Source organism: Thermobia domestica, chromosome 17 (assembly GCF_964235325.1).
Source record: "Thermobia domestica chromosome 17, izTheDome1.hap1.1, whole genome shotgun sequence".
NCBI classification, from domain to species: Eukaryota; Metazoa; Arthropoda; class Insecta; order Zygentoma; family Lepismatidae; genus Thermobia; species Thermobia domestica.
The window spans coordinates 136,794,200-136,814,639 of record NC_137470.1 but is presented as its reverse complement, the minus strand read 5'-3'; the positions used below and the strand labels follow the sequence as shown (position 1 = coordinate 136,814,639).

The 20,440-nt window shown below is 35.9% G+C and overlaps 1 protein-coding gene across 1 annotated transcript in view; it reads right to left on the bottom strand.

The window, feature by feature from the left end:
• Positions 1–20,440, bottom strand: part of LanA (laminin subunit alpha) — a 402,631-nt gene that overhangs the window by 328,952 nt on the left and 53,239 nt on the right. The window contains exon 3 of the mRNA XM_081744326.1: positions 14,938–15,065. Within this exon, the coding sequence (XP_081600452.1) occupies positions 14,938–15,065 (128 nt within the window). The remainder of the gene's footprint in view (positions 1–14,937; positions 15,066–20,440) is intronic.

The following is a 20,440-nucleotide window of genomic DNA, read 5'->3' as shown; positions in this document are numbered from 1 at the left end:
CCACTGTTGAAGAGCAATTCGAGGATGGCGATTGCATCTTTCAACACGATAGAGCACCTGTTCATACTGCATGGCCTGTGGCGGAGTGGTACACAACCACAACATCCCTGCTGTGGACTGGCCTGCACAGAGTCCTGACTTGAATCCTATAGAACACCTTTGGGAGTTTTGGAACGTCGACTGTGCCAGGCCTCACCAACCTACATCGATACCTCTCCTCAGTTCAGCACTCCGTGAAGAATGGGCTGCCATTCCCCAAGAAACCTTCCAGCACTGATTGAAAGTATGCCTGCAAGGGTGGAAGCTGTTATCAAGGCTAAGGGTGGGCCAACACCATATTGAATTCCAGCAGTACCGATGGAGGACGCCACGAACTTCTAAGTCATATATATATATATATATATATATATATATATATATATAATGTGTGTGTGTATTTTGTATGTATGTAGATAAATAAAAAAATATCTCACAACTAGACACGTAAGCACAAAAAAGAATCCTGGCGATACAAGTAGTTAATGGAGAAATGATCCCAATAAATTTCTTTAAATTGGAAGCATTTCATATGTCAATGAAATAAAAAAAAAAAAAAAAACACTGGTAGCGATCAGTCTTTGAAAAAGACGAAATTCGTGCAGTAAAGTTCTGACCCATTAAGCCCCTCTTCTATAACTGTTTCAAATTCAAGAACGTTATTATTCTCCTTGTTTACCTTCATTTTTAATATTTCGGCGCAAACAACAACTTGTGTGTCTCTTCACTCCTTGCATTTTTCATACCTTTATTCTCACTGTCATGATTAAAACGATTGGTTAGAAAAACGTGATTAACTAACGAAACTCATCATCATCAAAATGCCGAATACATACGTATTTAAGACTGTGACCGTTTCTGATTTTGAAAACGCTCTTGTTTACACTGTAAGTCATTACTTGGCAGCATGTATGTCACATCGTCATTAAGAAATCATACCGGTATATAATAGTTTTTTTTTTTTTTAAGTAATAAGTAAAAACTTGTTCTAACTCTTATTGAAACATTTGGATTGCGGGCGTAGCGAGCAAGAAAATTTTTAACAAATCCATTTTCATTTCCAATACTTTCCTTTCTTCTTGCTTCTTCGGCACCCTCTTGCTATCAGCGCCCGGGGCAACTGCCCCGCTGGCCCTCCAACTTAGCTACGACTCTGATGAGTACTATTCTAAATATAAAGCAATCTATTCTACAGTTGCTAAATGGATAAGGGATAACACAAGCACTTATATATTTAAAAATTAGTTGTATTTAAGGAAAAGTATTTTTTATCTTAAAAAGATATTTTAACTTCCAAAAACTTCTTATTATGAGCAAATGTACTATCCAATGTAATGTAGTATGGTGCATTAATATCGTCACTGTTAGAACAAATGTTATGCTTCAAAGATTGTGAAAGAAAACAGGAGAGTGAATTAGTTGCCACATTTCATATTAGTAAAGTACAACAATACAATTGATACATTTGGTTATGTTATATCCCAGATTAAATGTTAATTCGTTTTCTAAATATAAAATTTTAATTATTCTAGATATTCTTTGTAACTTTTAAATAGCTTGTCAAGTCACACTTCGAAATTAAAACTTGGTCTGTTTGTACTTGGAGACGGTTGACTTTCCTTCTTTTTGTTGACCCTTTCATTAAGGACTAGATTCTACAAGAGCAGCAGATGTGCTGAGCATATATTACCCAATAGCAGTGCGCGAATTAGGTTGTGTATATTTGAAGGGGGATAAAATAGCTCCTAACAGGAGATAGTTGATTGCTTTGTGAGGAACTAATGTTTCAATTTGTTGCTTTTGGAAGGGATTAAAACAAAATAAAAGGAAATTCCGCCCCGGGATTCGCACCCTGCCCTAAAGGCATGAGTGGCACAAGCTGGATGGTAGGCCCTGGTTCCATGAGATATGTTACGCCACAGAGGGTAGATTTATTTATTTATTTATTTATTCGAGAAATCTAACAAATTTAGTGAGAAATTTTATTAAATTGAATTACTGCTTTCGCAAAATCATGGATTTAGCTTTTGTTTTTCTTTCTTTCTTTTTTTTTTAATCTGTCTGATTTAACTTTGTTAAAACATTCTATGGGAATTTTCACATTCCGATACTATGAAAAGAAATAAAAAGTACTCCTACATTGAATATCACTTGCTAGTCCAAATGTTTCTATTGTTTTGTTCTTTCTTTTTATTCGTTTCCTTAATAGCTTACCGCCTTATGCAGAGTCATTTTGATGAATGATTAGGTTCTTACTAAAGGTTTGACTACTGCAGGAAACTTATGTTAGTCAAAGTCTTTAGTATAGAGCTAATCATGTGTCAAAACGACTCTGCATAAACCCCATAATGTTTATAGGACCTGCATTTAAAACATAGATCTGTCCTGTTCAAACAACTTGAGCAAACTGGAAAACAACCGCGTGCTGAAACAACAGGCAAAAGGAAGAGCGAAAACCGACCGCTTCTTTTTCTTCTTCTTTTACGCGCCTATTTTTACGCTAGGTGTATGGGCCAACTTACGGACCGAAATTTACGGCATCATTTTACGGACCGAAAATGCGCGCTGAAAATACGCTAGTGTATGTTGGCCTTTATGCGACAGAGGTAATGACAATTTTTGTAATTTCATCTCTCAAGATCTGTTAAATTTGACATTTATTGAATGATATCGGTTTTATAATACGAATAAATTTTTCGCAATAAGGTGCGTATAGTGGTCGTAAGAAATGGCAAAAGCTACCACTGACCTTTATAGTTTGACTCATGCTTTTTCGATCATGGTATTCCTCTTAAATTTTGCAAAGGACAGTATCATTTTAATTATCTTAACCTAATTTCCTAAAGCATCTCATTCGTACGCTAAAAGAAAGATTTCTATTTTTTATGTATAAGAATTCAGGGGATGCAAATTTATTCAAAATTCCTTTACAATTAAAGCCGCCTAAACAGATATTCCTTCGAGATTTCTGTATTTTGGAAACAATTCACGATTTCAGTTCTTTGTATTTACTTGTTTCCATGTTTATTCATATCAATACTGTATGATCAGTTCCCAGAATTATTTTAGTTCCCCGGTAAATCCATTTATAACAAGCTCCAAATACTGCTACAATTTTAATGTGGTTTCAGGAGAATCTGCATATCTCATCCTTTTGTTACTCTCTATATATTCATCTACTACGTAAACAAACATCAGTGAAAGAAAGAGGCTGAGAGCTAACATGTGCTCCGTGAGGAACGTTGTCATACCTTGCACTGATATATCTAGAGAGTCTAGTGTTGCCACGAGACGAAACGAGACAAGACGAGACTTCTGGCTGTGTCGTCTCGTCTAGAAAAGATGTGTCCGTCTCGTCTCGTATCGAATGGTTCTGTCTCGTCTCGTGGCAACACCAGAAAGGCTGAGGCCCACAAAAGAGCTGTTAAACCAAGTGGTTAAAATTATAACTTTTAACCTAGTCTGGTTAACAGAGCACAACACAAAACACGACTGCAATCCTCCAGCAACGACTGCTTAGTTTCGACTGAACCCGTAATTACTTCGATAGGAACATTTGTCAATACCTTCAGTACAGACGAAAGGCAAGATTTCCCCATTTATTCTGATATCCTTTTTTCAGAACCCCTGGCGCCACTTCAACAAATAAGGAGGCCTATGTAACTTTCCCATTTAAAAAATGGTTTATCTTCGAATAACAGCATAAAAGGATAAAAAAGATAAATTTTATTGTCAAATCAGAATCTTTTTCGAAACTCAGTGTCGAGAAAGGCTGACACGTTTCTGTCTTGGTTCGGAACGAGAAAGACTATGAAACAATAGTTAGTTACTGATAAAATTGCCACTTCTACGCATACTTGTACTTCTATTAAAGGATTTTTATACGTAGATATCTCCACCAGCCCCCGGAATAAAATCTTCTGAAACACTGATCTCAATGAACGCTTTACATTGTATTTGAATCTGGAGCACTATCACAAAATAATTAAACTTGAATCGATTGAAAAATGGAAGTGAAAGCTGTTTGTAAGAATCATTTTTAAAAAGTGCTTTAGGTATTCCCTGTTCTTTGTAGGGTTTGAAACGTTGAATCATTTGGATCATTTGAAATATTAAAAGATGGTATACATTTCGAAGGCAAATAATTTATTCCGAGTTAATAAATTTTTAAGCAAATTCAGAAACTGTGTTTGTATTTTTCGAGACACGAGACAAGACGTTTTACGAAACGTTTCGTATTGTATCGTGTCTCGCTTCAAAGAGTCCTGTCTCGTCTCGTTGCAACACTAAGAGAGTCTTACGCATTATCTTTCCAAGAAAATGAGCTAGAAACTTGAAAAGCACATTCAGTCAATTATCATAGAATATATTATGGGCATAGCCGCTGATGTGTAGAAGGTGACACAGGCGGAATTTGTTTTTGGCGAGTTGGAGCCGTGGGGCTCTATTATTTGGATTGGAAACATTGGTTCAAAAATATTTTACATTTAGCATACATACATATACACATATCATACGCACACACACACACACATACGTACATGTGTGTTACATATACTTTAATTAATGTGTGGATCTAAGGACAAGGTCCGGTTCGCCCACCCAAAAACCGCCTCTGGGAGGTGGATTGGAAGGGCACCCCTGAAACATAGAATTATGCTAATCGTAATCTTCTGAGATAGACTACCCCCCGAGGAATAAGTAAATAAATAAAAATAGTTTATTAATGTTTATCTTCCGTATACGATTAATTGAAAAATTTTAGTGTCTCAACAATGAGAGCCATATACAGGTGATCCTGCGTTCCTGGCGGAACTTCCCTAGTTGCGGACAAAATTTCATACTATAAACTCTTTTCGGCTCTCTCCCTCACGGTAGTTTTTTTTTTATCTATTATCTACTCCCTTGGAGTAACTGTTGCTCTGTATTTTCACGGGCTTGCAACCGTCAGAATGAATATCTTGGCTGCCTTCCCAGCTACCCAATCAGCATGCAATAGATACATGCAATAACAATCAAATCCCACACAAACTACTCTACCCATCAAATATTTTAACATGGAAAGTTCTTTTACGCAACGTATTTCGTTTGTTTAAAATGGAATAGACCTAAATACATCTTTTTTTTAATGTTCTTCTGGAGATTCGATAGAGACCGCTCACATCAAAAAATGAGAGAATTAGTGCTCTGACAATCTGGTAGAAATACAACATGCCATATGTGCATTACTGTGATTACATTGCTATTTATTCAATGATTATTTTGCTTAGAGTTTTCTTACTCTCCAGGGTACTCTTCAAGGATATACAATTACTCTTCACTTATGTCGCGAAAAAATATTCAGCTTGCAAATTTATTTCGAGAACTTCTCATTCCCTAATACATGTTTATACTCTCAATTTGTGCGTACAACCGACAAACTTACACAGAATCTCAACAGAGTTCAAATGTGAGGTGTCTGCTGTGAAACAAAGGTCAGTTATATGGGAGGGGATTTTAGAATGCAGCTCTAGGAACACTGTGGGCTTTTAGAGTGTAATTCTAGGAACGCTGTAGGGGGCCATCCCGCTCCGCCTGAGACAAAAAAAAAAAAAAAAAAAAAAAGAATGAAAAGAAATCTGGCGGCACACAACTAATTCACACTGGTTACAAAGCAGGCACAACAAAGTTCTGAATGAAATATGTTTATTTTTTTGCACTATTCCATTTTCCGAACAATAACATTTACCGATGACTTGTTAGCCCCTCCACCACAGCCACCATGAAAACAAATTCAATCGGAATTTGGCCAGCTCGTTTGATCACGAATAATTATCGTTTGATCCCAAGCATAATGACGTATTACACACAATTTGGCTAGGGCTTGTTAGCCCTTGATAATCGGCATGTACCATTCCATAGACATTTCAATCGTAAATAGGTAAGCAAAGTTTCGTTAGTTTCTGGTAGAAAGTATGACAGATAAAGTTGATTGTTTATTTAACAATGGTGGCCTCTAACAATGAAACTAACAACAACAACTGAAATCGACAAGTACCATTTCATAGATAACTCAGTGGTAATCCGATGGGTGTGCCAAGTTTGGTCAGTTTCTGGTACAAAATATAGCAAAGTTGATTCTTTGTTTAACGATGGTGGCCTTCAACAATGAAACTAACAACAATATGTGGAATCAACACGTACTATTTCCTAGATATTTCAATCTTAAATGGGTGTGCAAAGTTTGGTTAGTTTGTGGTAGAAAGTATGTAAGATAAAGTTGATTGTTTATTTAACAAAGAAAAAATCCAATGATTGTTTATTTAACAATGGTGATCTTCAACAATGAAACAAAAACAATATGTGAAATCGACACATACCATTCCATAGATATTTCAATCTTAAATGGGTATGCAAAGTTTGGCCAGTTTCTGCTAAAAAGTATGGCTGATAAAGATGATTGTTTATTTAATAATGGTTTCCTCTAACAAGAAAACTAACAACAATATGTGAAATCGACACGTACCATTCCATAGACATCTTAATCGCAAATCAGTGTGCCAAGTTTGGTTAGTTTGTGGTAGAAAGTATGGCAGGTAAAGTTGACTGTATATTTAATAATGGAGAAATCCATCGATTGTGTATTTAACAATGGTGGTCTTCAGCAACGAAACTAACAACAATACATGAAATCGACACGTAGCATTCCCTAGATATTTAAAACTTAAATTTGTGTGCAAAATTTCGTCAGTTTCTGGTAGAACGTATGACAAAGTTGATTGTTTATTTAACAATGGTAGCCCATAACAATGAAACTAACAACAATTTGTGAAATCGGCAGGTACCATTCCCTTGATATCTCAGTTGTAATCCGATGGGTATGCCAAGTTTGGTCAGTTGGTGGTAGAAAGTGTGGCAGATAAAGTTGATTGTATATTTAACAATGGTGGCCTTCAACAATGAAACTAACAACACTATGTGGAATCCACACGTACCATTCCCTAGATATCTCAATCTTAAATGGGTGTGCAAAGTTTCTTCACTTTCTGGTAGAAAGTACGGCAGATAAAGTGGATTGTTTACTTAACAACGGTGGCCTCTAACAATGAAAATAACAACAATGTGTGAAATCGGCACGAACCATTCCATTGATATCTCAATCGTAAATGAGTGTGCCAAGTTTGGTTAGTTTGTGGTAGAAAATATGACAGATAAAGTTGACTGTATATTTAATAATGGAGAAATCCAACGATTGTGTATTTAACAATGGTGGTCTTCAACAATGAAACTAACAACAATATGTGGAATCCACACGTACCATTGCCTAGATATTTCAATCTTAAATGGGTATGAAAAGTTTGGCCAGTTTGTGGTAGAAAGTATGGCAGATAAAGTTGATTGTTCATTTAACAATGGTGGCCTCTAACAATGAAAGTAACAACAATAAGTGAAATCAACACGCACCATTCCATAGATATCTCAATCGTAAATGAGTGTGCCAAGTTTGGTTAGTTTGTGGTAGAAAATATTACAGATAAAGTTGACTGTATATTTAATAATGGAGAAATCCAACCATTGTTTATATAACAATGGTGGCCTTCAATAATGAAACTAACAACAATATGTGAAATCGACAAATAGCATTCCCTAGATATTTCAACTTTAAATGGGTGTGCAAAGTTTGGTCAGTTTGTGGTAGAACGTATGGCCGTTAAAGTTGATTGTTTATTTAACAATGGTGGCCTCTAACAATGAAACTATCAGCAATGTGTGAAATCGACCCATATCGTTCCATAGATATCTTAATCTTAAATGAGTCTGCAAATTTTGTTTAGCTTGTTGTAGAAAGTGTGGCAGAAAAACTTGATTGTTTCTTTAACAATGGTGGCCTTCAACAATGAAACTAACAACAATATGTGAAATCGACACATACCATTCCCTAGATATTTCAATCTTAAATGGGTGTGCAAAGTTTGGTCAGTTTCTGTTAAAAAGTGTGGCACATAGGTTGATTTTTTATTTAACAATGGTGGCCTCTAACAATGAAACTAACAAAAATAAGTGAAATCGACACGTACCGTTTCATAGATATCTCAATGGTAAATGAGTGCGCCAAATTTGATTAGTTTTTGGTAGAAAGAGTGTAAGATAAAGTTGATTGTTTATGTAACAATTTAGAAATCCAAAGATTGTTTATTTAACAATGGTGGCCTTCAACAATGAAAGAACAACAATATGTGAAATCGACACATACCATTCCATAGATATCTCAATCGTTCATAAGTGTGAAAAGTTTGCTTAGTTCGTGGTAGAAATTATGACAGATAAAGTTAATCGTTTATTTAACAATAGAGAAATCCAACGAATGTTTATTTAACAATGGTGATCTTCAACAATGAAACTAACAACAATATGAGAAAACGACACATATCTTTCCCTAGATATTTTAATCTTAAATGTGTGTGTAAGGTTTGGCCAGTTTCTAGTAGGAAGTATGGCAGATAAAGTTGATTGTTCATTTAACAATAGCGGCCTCTAACAATGAAAGTAACAACAATAGGTGAAATCGACACGTACCATTCCATTGATATCTCAATCGTAAATGAGTGTGCCAAGCTGGGTTAGTTTGTGATAGAAAGTATGGCAGATAAAGTTGATTGTTTATCTAACAATGGAGAAATCCAACGATTGTTTATTTAACAATGGCGGCCTCGAACAATGAAACTAACAACAATATGTGAAATCGACTGGTACCATTCAGTAGATATCTCAGTTGTAATCCAATGGGTATGCCAAGTTTGGTCAGTTTGTGGTAGAAAGTGTGGCAGATAAAGTTGATTGTTTATTTAACAATGGTGGCCTTCAACAATGAAACTAACAACACTATGTGGAATCCACACGTACCATTCCCTAGATATTTCAATCTTAAATGGGTGTGCAAAGTTTAGTCAGTTTCTGGTAGAAAGTACGGCAGATAAAGTTGATTGTTTACTTAACAATGGTGGCCTCTAACAATGAAACTAATAACAATATCTGAAATCGACACGTACCATTCCCTAGATTTTGTAACGTCCATTAACCAGATTATATCCGTTTTTGCTTAATTTTTGAACTGTTTATTTTATATTTGATTGTTTTAATTTTATTAGTTGTATATGTTAACATTGGTGACGGTGGCGCCATCTATCGTTTTAGACACAAACTGTTTGGACGTTCTGAATAACCTTAATCTGGCTCTGTTAATCTCCCTCAAACTACCAACCACTGCCTCCATATTAATATACAGAATAGTAATGTACCAGCAGTTAAAATTATCCAAGAAACGGTTGATTTACCCTAGGGAAAAATTATACATCTATTAATTTATTTTGTAAGTATGTAAGAAAATTTTTGTTTTTTAAATGAAGATTGGAAAACCAACTACTCTTTGAAATTACTCAATGGATTTTTCATTAAAATATACCAATTTTTAAAAATTAAAATAACCTTGGTTGCACGCCATTTTTTTATTACGGTGCTTCAGTTTGAACAAACTTGCATCAAATTTAAGTAAGGGTGTAAAAAAAATATTAAAGAATTCCCATTCTTTCTTCAGTATGAATGCTGTGCTTGTTTAGGTCAACAAAGCTTCTCAATGTCTCATTTTAACTGGCAAAACTTTAGTCCTAAATTGGGTTTAACATTTAACTCATTTCTATACTTGTTCTTGACATACATGATACAAGAAAATACGCAATGAAAAAGACGGGTAGTAAAAACACCAATAGAAACTTTACAGATTTAACAGATGAAAGAAGGTATCAGGGAAGTTTCCATATCTGTCCGTCTCCTGAGAACAGTTTATAAAAACAAGGGAAAAAACTTCCGTCCAAGAAACTAGTTCTCCGAATGCAGATACGAAGAATAAGCCAGTTTCTACTAAACCAGTGAACCCTGAAAAGACGTCTCCTGCTACTTCACAACACGAGATAGAACAAAGGAGACTTCGACAATCAGTTTTCAAGCAAACTCGAAAATTCCGCAAAAGTCTACGCAGCCGCAGCCTACTATTACTTCTGTGATTTGAGGGGTGCCTACACACTTGATATTTCATATAATTTTCAATGAACTCTCTCAGTCAAGATCAGCTTTCACAAAGTCACCCGTCTCCAATCAAGTTCCGGTTCTTACCACACTGTTGGTGCGAATATTCTCTCACAGTGTTGACCAGAGATTTATTTGTAGCCAGAGAAGCCTGCGAATATCCCCCCTTCTAAGTCATACAGTCTCTAGGTTTAATTCAAAAAAAAATGAAATGAAATCTTTAAGTTTTACGTCCCACGGTTATGCCGGTGAGGCTAAAGGAGACGGTGATAATGAGAGATGAATGAAAATGGTGGAATGAAGAAAGTGGGAGGAAACGGGAGAACCCCGAGAAAACCCACGAGCACGGTGTTTGTCCACCACAAAGTTCACTTGGCGGGGGCTGGGATGGAACCCGGGACCCCAAGCAACAGAGGTGAACGCTCTACCACTGAGCCACCGCGCCCCCCGAGGTTTAATTCAGTCTTAACAGTCTGGGAAGATAATTTCCCCCTCTCTTAGGCTATACAATCTGGTTTAAAGTACAATAATTGAACTTCATGTCTTAGTAGCAATTCTTTATTTTTTCAGTATGTTTCTTATCGCGAGTATGTTGGTCTTGTTTATAGAATTGCTTCCCGAAGTGAAAAAAATGAGGAAGACAGATCAATAGTAGTTTGTACTGATGGCACAAGTAACATGCAAGTTGCACTTCAATGCAGCTAAAATTATACACCATTTTATTCATGCTTCACTGTATGGGACATAAGCTGGAACTGGCTGTTCACAACATTGTTAATACGATTTCAGATATGTTTCATTTTTCAAAACATTGTAGAGCGATTATACAGTGTTTACTCAGTGTTCCCGAAGAACAGGCGAGAAATCGAATTAATATCAGAAGAACTAAGTACTCGCTTCTATAATACTACTAAACTTTTTGATATACGGTGGTTAGGCTCTTCTGACCGTTCAGTAGAAGCATTGTGGAAGTCTTACCCAGCGCTAGTGGAACACTTTTGAGAAGCTTCCACAAATTTGCAGAGAAGCTTTCAGCAGCATGTAATATTTTCGGGCCTGTACGTAAAACTCACTAAGTGAATTTTGTTTATGAAATGTCCATGATCCGAGATGCGCTGGAACCTTTACACTTTCTTAGCCTGTTTTTACAAGAAAGGTCAGCATCTCTTGCAGTGCCGGATTTACATATAAGCTAAAAAATATAAATAGCTTAGGGCCCAACAATCTTGGAAGCCCCAAAAATTAAAGGAAAAGAGAACTGAATGTAACACAGCAAAAATGTATTGTAAGTAATAAATAAATAAATAAATAAAATAAAATAAAATAAAATAAAATTAAATAAAACCTACATACAGCAACAGTAAACTGAGAAAACAATCGTATGTGGCGTACGTAAAAACGTACGTTACACATGTGAATCCTGTAGTTTTTGGAATTACTGTAAAAATCCTGTAGTACTGTAAATCCTTTAGTACTGTAAAAACGTACAGCAAACGTATAACTGAAAAAGTATATTTTATACATACTTTCGGTAAGTGTTTAAAATAAACACACTTTCTGTACGAACAAAAGAACTGTATATAGGCGGTCAGGATTTCGCATACAAATGGACATATGTAACATATAGCTGACGTATGTAACATACCTATACGTCTGTAATATACGGAAGACTGTTAGATGCCATACATCCTGCAACGACATGGTGTAACTTCTAAGCGGCAAAAGTATGTAGCATATGGATAACGTATGCCTCGTACTGATGTCGATAGTAAATGTAAGGATTCCGTATATTTTTACAATATACCGCTGTTCGGATAACGGATTTTTTTCAGTGTAATTTGTGTAGTGTAGACCCCTATGATATAAGTAATGAAGTCCGCCTTCTGTTAGCATGCTCCGTAAAATATGACTCGTTTACTCATTTCTGTAAATAAGGCAGTGATGCTAACCTGGAACCTTATTAAATCCCATCTCGAAAAGCAGAAATTACTATTTTGCTCTTAAATTTCCCACACGCTATACTAATTACGAAATTTTCAAAATTTATAAAATATGAAAATTGGAACTATTGTATGTCACTTACTTTAGAGACTATTGTAATTATTGATGCAAACAAGTATATTTTGTTATCAGAACTTGCTATGGTCATCACGCATTTATGCCATAATCTGCTACTGAATGTAGTAAATCCAGACAAACTTCGTTCTCTAGCTGTTTTGTGAATGATGTTTTTTAAAAATATCTGTTTGTCGTGTTATAATTTAGTTTCGTTCCGTTCATGATATATTTTTTAATTCTAGCGTACTAATTACGTTCCTTGGTTCTTGTTTTTTCAGATTCACAAGTTTCTGCATAAATCACTTTCACACTAACATACATTTTCCGACAACAAAATTTCACAATTAGCATTGAATTCACGTTTGTTTAAGCGTCATTAGGCTACTTCTCGCTTACGGAGAACTTCGTTGACGTTGAAAAAATAAATATATGGAAAATCTCATTTACCAATTTTGACGAAAATTCCCTTTAATCCTATTCGAAAAATTAATGTCAAAACTCCTACAAAATGGGATTTTTCCTACGGACTGTCATCATTGATATGGGGTCCCTTACGTTCTGCATGAACTGGTTGCACAGCTGGATCTACAAAGGTCCCCATTACCTTCAATAGCTTAGGGCCTCATAAATCTTAAGCTCTGATCACTTGTTCAGGCAATAAGCAAAATTGAAGCAACTGTTAAGTGCTCTGGAAGCGTTGAAAGAAAAAGACGGTATGTCATGAAAGAATTACAACGTCAGTTTGAAGAAACTGCTCAGTTTTGTGGAGTCCCACTTGCAAAATCCCCATATAGTGCTCTTGAGAAGTACCGGAAAATAAGATTGCAATTATTTCAGGGTCTAGCAGACAACATACAGTATCGCTTTCCTAACGTTCAGTAGGGTCGAGGTTTTGCTGCAATCCAATTGGCCAGAAGAATTGTCTGCAAGAATCTTATAGGGCGACATTGAAATAATGAAAATTAAATAAATAAATAAATAAATAAATAAATAAAATTTTCCTCTTCTCTGACGATTCAGCCAAACTTTTGCAGGAATTCCGAGAACATAAGATAAAATCCTCTATTATTGGGCCAAATCTACAAAATCTTAACATGAGAATCACTGTTCTTCAAGTTTCTTCTTGCAGAGTGTGAGAGAGGCTTTTCCAGCTTAAACTTACAGCATATTTATGCTAGAAACCGTTTATCTGTTAAAAAAAAGAAAAGAAAAAGAAAACTTGAACTTCTTTTTTTCATAAACATTAATGGACCAGACATTATTTCTTTCAGTGCAGAAAAGTATGCCATCAGCTGGATAAAAAGTGAACATCATGTTGCTACCGACAAACTAACTGGGAAAAAGATGGTATTCGATAGAAACCAACCTCCTATTGCTTCACTATTCTAAAGTGAGGTACGATGTGAAAAGTATTGCTAATTTCTAAAGACATTGTTAGATAATATGCCGTAATTCATGCTTCATCTTAACCCAAGGTGAAATCGGTAATCAATCCTTTCTTGTGATTTTGTTGTAAAAACTGTAAATATTGGACAGTCCGCAGCAAAAAACCTGCAACTTGAGCATGTAAGTTTATTGTGAAGCGACGAAGTCTTTTGCTCCAAAATACGTGTGCAATTGAGGACACCAAGGTTTCTTCTGGCGTGATTCGTCCCACTTAGACGTTGTGTTGATTCTCTGCGCTTTCTCATAATAAACTTACATGCTCATGTTGCAGGTTTTTTACTGCGGACTGTACAAAGGCTGTTTCAGTGCCGAGAGTAAAAATGAAAGAAAAAGTAAAGATTTTTCTCCTAGGTAGCATCGTATTGGTAATTATTTAATACATGCTTAAGATTCTGAGGCCAGATTAGAATCTTTTTTCAATTCTGGATTCGTTTTAATATCAGTATGGTTTGTTGGCCAAAGCTTATTTTCATCAGAACAGTAATAGGTGCACAAACCCCTGTATTTAATTTTATTAAGTATAACAGGCAAAATGGTACTATAAATTATAATATGAGGAATGACATTTATTGTTCGGCGAGGAATTTGGTCTTCAAAGACCAAATTAGAACGGACTATAGAATTACTTGTCATAACAATTTTACGTAGGAGTGTGACACTTATGACAAGTTGTGCAGGTTGCAATGTAATTATAGGGATTTTTACTGAATGCTACACACTTATCCTCAGCAGTAGGACGAAAAGTAGCAAGTTAAGTAACGCATGTAATGTAATCTACCTAACCAAATCTTATCTAACGTATCAAACTGTATTTATCATAAAATTGTTTTTAAAAAAGTGAAAAAAGTAAATATAGACTTGGGGATCGCCTATCAAACTAGTACAGTAATTTCAAAGTAAGTAAGTTTATAAATAACGTCCCAATCCGACTTTAAAATTGTTGTTATACGGAACACAATCTTGAATAAATATTCCCCCTTTCTTCACAATCCACAAATAAATCACTGGTGTTGACCAAGTTTGCAAACTCATTCAGAATCGCATTACACTCCAAGGGAAACACTGCATTGTTGAAGAATCCAGCAACGCTCCATGGCTGAAACCCTGTGGAAACTAATATCGTTATGATCACCTCAATCAGCGCTGTACTCGCCCTCGATTGTGCTATTGCTGCGGCAAGAGTCGAGACGACGCGTGAAATGAATAACTAAAGAAGAAGCTTTGTGGCATATTTCAGACCAAAGCAAGTCAAAACTACAAAACAATATTAATTTAAAACAATATTAAAATAATATTCATTGACACAAAAGATAGACCTTAAATAACTTCACTTACTGTCGAGAGTCCGCGAAATACTGCCATGGCTGATATGTCTCTCCATTGTTTAATGATCTCTCAAGTACCCAGACGCCAGGTCGCGGAGAGTTCGCCATCTTGATGAAAACGTATGCAACATGGAACTCCTAAAATAATAATATTGTTTATTAAAATTCCAGAAACAACTTAGAGATAAAATTGCAATATCGTCTTACAAGCAATGAAAGATTCTAAAAGTGAAATATCGACTTATCGATAGAAAGAAACATTGCTTTAACTCATTATGTAATGAAAGTTCAAGAAATGTTTTATGTGGGTTATATCGAGTAAAAGTCTCACCAGGGAACTGTACGAATGGGGCACTTGAGTTGCCGGACGAGGTGCATCACATGTGAAAGAGGATGTAAAAAGATGTCCATATGCAAAATTGTAGCGGCTGAGGGCAACATGGACGAGCGTGAGAGGCAGAAGAAGTGGGGCCTACAGTGGGACTTAATAACACAGAAATATGCAGAATCACACGTTTCGCTCCCGAATGGTGAAAGAAATGCATGTCAAATGTATAGGAAGTGGAACATAAGAAGAGGTGCTATATTGTGAGGGATATGGACATCATGGGCGCCATCTTGAAAGTAGCCATCTTGAATTTGAATTCAAAATGTTAAATGAAATGTGGGGCATGTTGTATATCAATTAAGGCTGAAATTTTACCACAAATTCATTGGTGTGAAAACTGCTATTGTAACTGTCTTGTGAATTAGAAAAAAACGAGCATGTAAGAAAGAGCACAGAGATTGGTAAACAAATGTCACATACCCTTGAAATAAACCTTAAGAATAAAAAATCCAAGGGTAATTATTTTGAGGCTGACGACAGTTTCTGATTCGTAATATTGTTTGTTGCATTACAAGCCTACAATGATGGAATTTTGGCACGTAGGAGTTTGAACACTGGACAACACAAGGAATGTCGGAAAAAGTGACTAATATTATAATGCTGTGATTTATAGACTTAATTGGTTAATATTATAACATATTGTAATATAAAATATTGTAAATGTGGCTTTTTGTTGCATTACATTTCAATTGCAATTCAATGTATATCATTATAAACTCTGTGGCTAGATGCAAACCAGTTGTGCGTAAGAAAAAGAAGTTACAAACGATAGAGGTCGGACCAGGTAGTACAGAGCCATCGACAACATTTTGTGTTGACAGAGAGAGACTACGCGAGCGATATGGATAACTGACGTGCGTCAGCAGCAAGTAGACGAAAATATAGAGACAAGAGAGTGACTAGTGCGAAGTTTAATGTGACCTAAGTCGTTCACTTTCTGGTAAATAAGTGTTATAAAGTGACGTTTTGTGTTGTAGTGCTTGAAGTGTAGAAGGTATTTGGGTCCTGTTCGTGAACATGAATCCCCAAGTAGTGGTAGCATTATTAGTTCGTGAGTTTGGGACGTCCGATGATAATCCCCGTCGAGAAGATCGTAATACTTTTGAACGCATCAGACGCTTATTAGTAAATAACGATACGGTGCTCGAAGAATATCAAACGTTAGTTATCATAGACGAGTGTCTAGCAGATGAGAACTGGAGACGTGTTTGTCGAGGAAACAAAGGCTATAATCGTGGAAGAAAACCTCCATTTAGGCCAAGTGGTTAACACAGATCAAAGTCGATTTGATAAGGAACTTCTTTCAGGCAGAACACTGGCAACTAAAGGCGTCAAACGGGTGTATTCTAGCATTGGATCACCGACAACAGTTACGCACTCTTATATGATAATGCCGATTATAACGATGGATGGTAAACTGTTATCACCATTATTTCTAATATCTGCTGAACCTACAAGTAAATTCCCCGCGAATATGCGAGATACTCCTTCGAATATCAAGGCATTTGCTCTACGTAGCTGAATATCTTGAAGAAAATCCGGGAAAATTCCAAACTCCAATGACCTTTTGTTTTGATTCTGACATTGCAGCAGATTGTCAGGAAGATCAGTGTACTAATCCCAGCTTCGTCAGGTGTGCACACTGCGAAAATGTATTTTGCTTCCAGCACATTCTTATCGATACCCTCCACATCAACTGTGTTTCATAGACTGGTACGGTATCTTTTTGCGCCTATATTTACTTGTAATTGCCTATATTATGATTCATGTTATTGTATTTCAAACGACTCACGGTGTAATGAAACGTGTTTTAGGCAAGTACGTATATTATTCACACACAGACAGCAATCTTTATCCCCTGCAACATTCCCAGTGAATTGCATGTGAACACACTTTTTGTACTCTTCTTATAGAGGTGCATCCAGTGACTACATTCTGCGAATGGTTTAGATAATATGGTTTTCCGCACGAACACTGTCATATGCGTACAGTATATCTTTTTGTCATGTATTCTTTGCTGAACAATTGAATTGTATCTTAATAGGACTCAAATGAAACATTTGTTATGTTGCCTATATCCATATATCCCCTCCAGACGTTGTTGCATGTTCGTATTTCTCAACTCACAATAAAGAAACTATAAAGTTAATCACACCAATGCATTTCTGGTAAAATTTCAGCCTTAATTGATATACAACATGCCCCACATTTCATTTAACATTTTGAATTCAAATTCAAGATGGCTACTTTCAAGATGGAGCCCATGATGTCCATATCCCCCACAATATAGCACCTCTTCTTATATTCCACTTCCTATACATTTGACATGCATTTCTTTCACCATTCGGGAGCGAAACGTGTGATTCTGCATATTTCTGTGTTATTAAGTCCCACTGTAGGTCCCACTTCTTCCGTCTCTCACGCTCGTCCATGTTGCCCTCAGCCGCTACAACTTTGCATATGGACATCTTTTTATATCCTCTTTCACATGTGATGCACCTCGTCCGGCAACTCGAGTGCCCCATTCGTACAGTTCCCTGGTCAGAAGAAAGGGATATCCAATCACAAATGCACAGAGACGAAGCTTTTTCGTTAATGCGATGTGTGCGAAACGTTAAAAAAAATTGCGTATAAGTTTCAGGAAACCTTACACTTTTCCTTTCAGACCCAGAAATTACGTTTATATTATCGCGAATTTTTGCGAGATTTGGCAATACTTGTGATAATTGCGAATGAAAACAAAAAAGTGGAATTCTTGTTAATTATTGCTAATAATAACTAAAAAGCGCATTTTCAATATTATTTAACTTAAAAGGGCGTTGCATTTACGAAAAAATTCTGTGAGTTATTTGATCCAGAAACTGTTTCACTTCATGAAGATGTAGACATCAACAAAACTGAATTGTCGTTTAATTTCTTGACTGTGTTTTGTGGTGAAAATGTTCATGATCTCTTGGTTGCTTACCGTGAATTTAAAAGTAAGGTTACTGAAGTTCTCAACAGTAAGGATAAGGAAGTTGACATTATATCATTGTTAAATAATTTAAAAGTTAATCACAGGTCTTTTGCTGTCAGCTCCTTACGTTCAATATGGTTGCGAGTCTCGAGTGTTGATGTCAAGAGATTCTTTTCCAAGTATAATATAATTGTTACTGTCAGGAGAACAAACTTAAAAGAAAAATTGGTAATGTCTTGCTCCATGTTATCCTTTAACTAAGAATGACGTTAGAGGAAGTGTTTAAATTTTTGCATTAATTTCTATATTAATTTCTATATTTCAGTGAATACATTAGCCAGAATGTGCTCCTAATCAAGTTATATCTTCATTTTTGTATTAGATATACACCTTACTACCAAAAATGTACTGTTTACAAGTTCCATAATTAAAAAAAAAAAACTGTTCTACATTTAACAAAATAAATGCGACATAAATGCGAAAATTGTGATAATTAAGGCTATATCAAAAGTGTTGCGAAAAAGTTTCTTCTCAACACATGCATGAAAAGATATATAGTTTTATAGATACGAATTTATGAATGTATAAAGAATATTAAAGGAACATTTGAAGGGAACTGGATCCCAGCTCACGCCAAGTGAACTTTGTGGTGGACAAACACCGTGTGCGTGGGTTTTCTCGGGGTTCTCCCGTTTCCTCCCACTTTCTTCATTCCACCAATTCATTCATTTCTCATAATCACCGTCTCCTTTAGCCTAGCCGGTATAACCGTGGGACGTAAAACTTAAAGATTTCTTTTTTCATTTTTGGAACTCTACAAGTGAAATTGAAGGGATTAATGATTGAGTGTTGTGAAAGAAATACTAGAGGAATGAGTAAATTGCCTATCTAAATAACCATGTTTCAGAGTTGGGTTGTACCTGCACACATGATTTTAGAGAGAGAATGGAATAGCGAAATCTATACCGCAGCTCCCTCTATAAAATCCGTTGTGCCGAAAAGTCCCAACTCTGGAACATGATTATTTAGACAGAGAGTGTATTAGTTCCTCTAATATTTCTTTAACCGCCTTTGATATCTCTCATAGTTTTCGAGCTAGACAGCCTCAAAGTTACAATTTTCTCGATTTCGGCATCTTGTAACTTTGAAAGAGCGCGTTTTTCGCCCTATGTTCATATAAACTGTTTTTCTTGTTTAGGTGTGAGGATTTCACCAGTGGATTTTGGCTACATAATAAATGAACACCCTGTATATAGAAAAGATATTCATACAATCATAAACTTCATCATCGCCTCTGAGTGTTTTCATTTGCGCCCAAATATGTTTTTGAACTGTTGCTCAACTGACAGTGTTTAGATGGTTGAGTAGCGTAATGAGCAAGAGACTGTTAGTAGTAGTGCACATGTAAGAACTGAATTGTTTTAGTTTGTAGTACATTGTTTAGATGGAGTGGGTCAGTGGGTCGTGCGTCAACAGCATGTGACCCACTGTGACCCACTGCGACCCACCGACTCACTCTGCTCACTGCATTGTAGACAGTATCTTTTGAAGACTGGTAAATTTGTCTGCGTTTTACTTTCAAGACCTTAATTTCCCTTCCTTTTCCATTTGTTTCTGTCTACTTACCTGAGGTGAGAATATCTAACACGGGAGGATCCCACAAGTTGTCGCTAAAATCTGATTGCCGCATAGCACATCTGATAGAGCATCATGAAAAATGAATATGAACAAAATTTAAGGTGCTATGGACCAGAAGGATAGGAGCTAGGGAGCTTCAAAATTTGAATATTCAAACAATTATTTCATGGAATTAAGTATGTTTAAAGTAAATATCTCGAAAACCGTGAAAGCAATCAAAACAAAAGTTGCACAATATAATGAGAACAAAATGTTCTATCGAAAACCACAACCAGTGTTACCATAGGTGAAGCAGTGTTGCCAACTCAGCATAAAAATGTTTTATTTGAAATAACACCATATACAAGTGTGCACATATTTAAAATGCACTATTATCACTAAACATAACAGTGAAGTGTAGTAGTACAGTGTTGCACACTATTGAAGCTACATGTACTGAAAATGTACAATAGAGAAGTCTGATATATGGCAAGACTTGAATGAACCGATGGAATGGGCCAAAGAGAACATCATAAACGTGAGCACTAACAA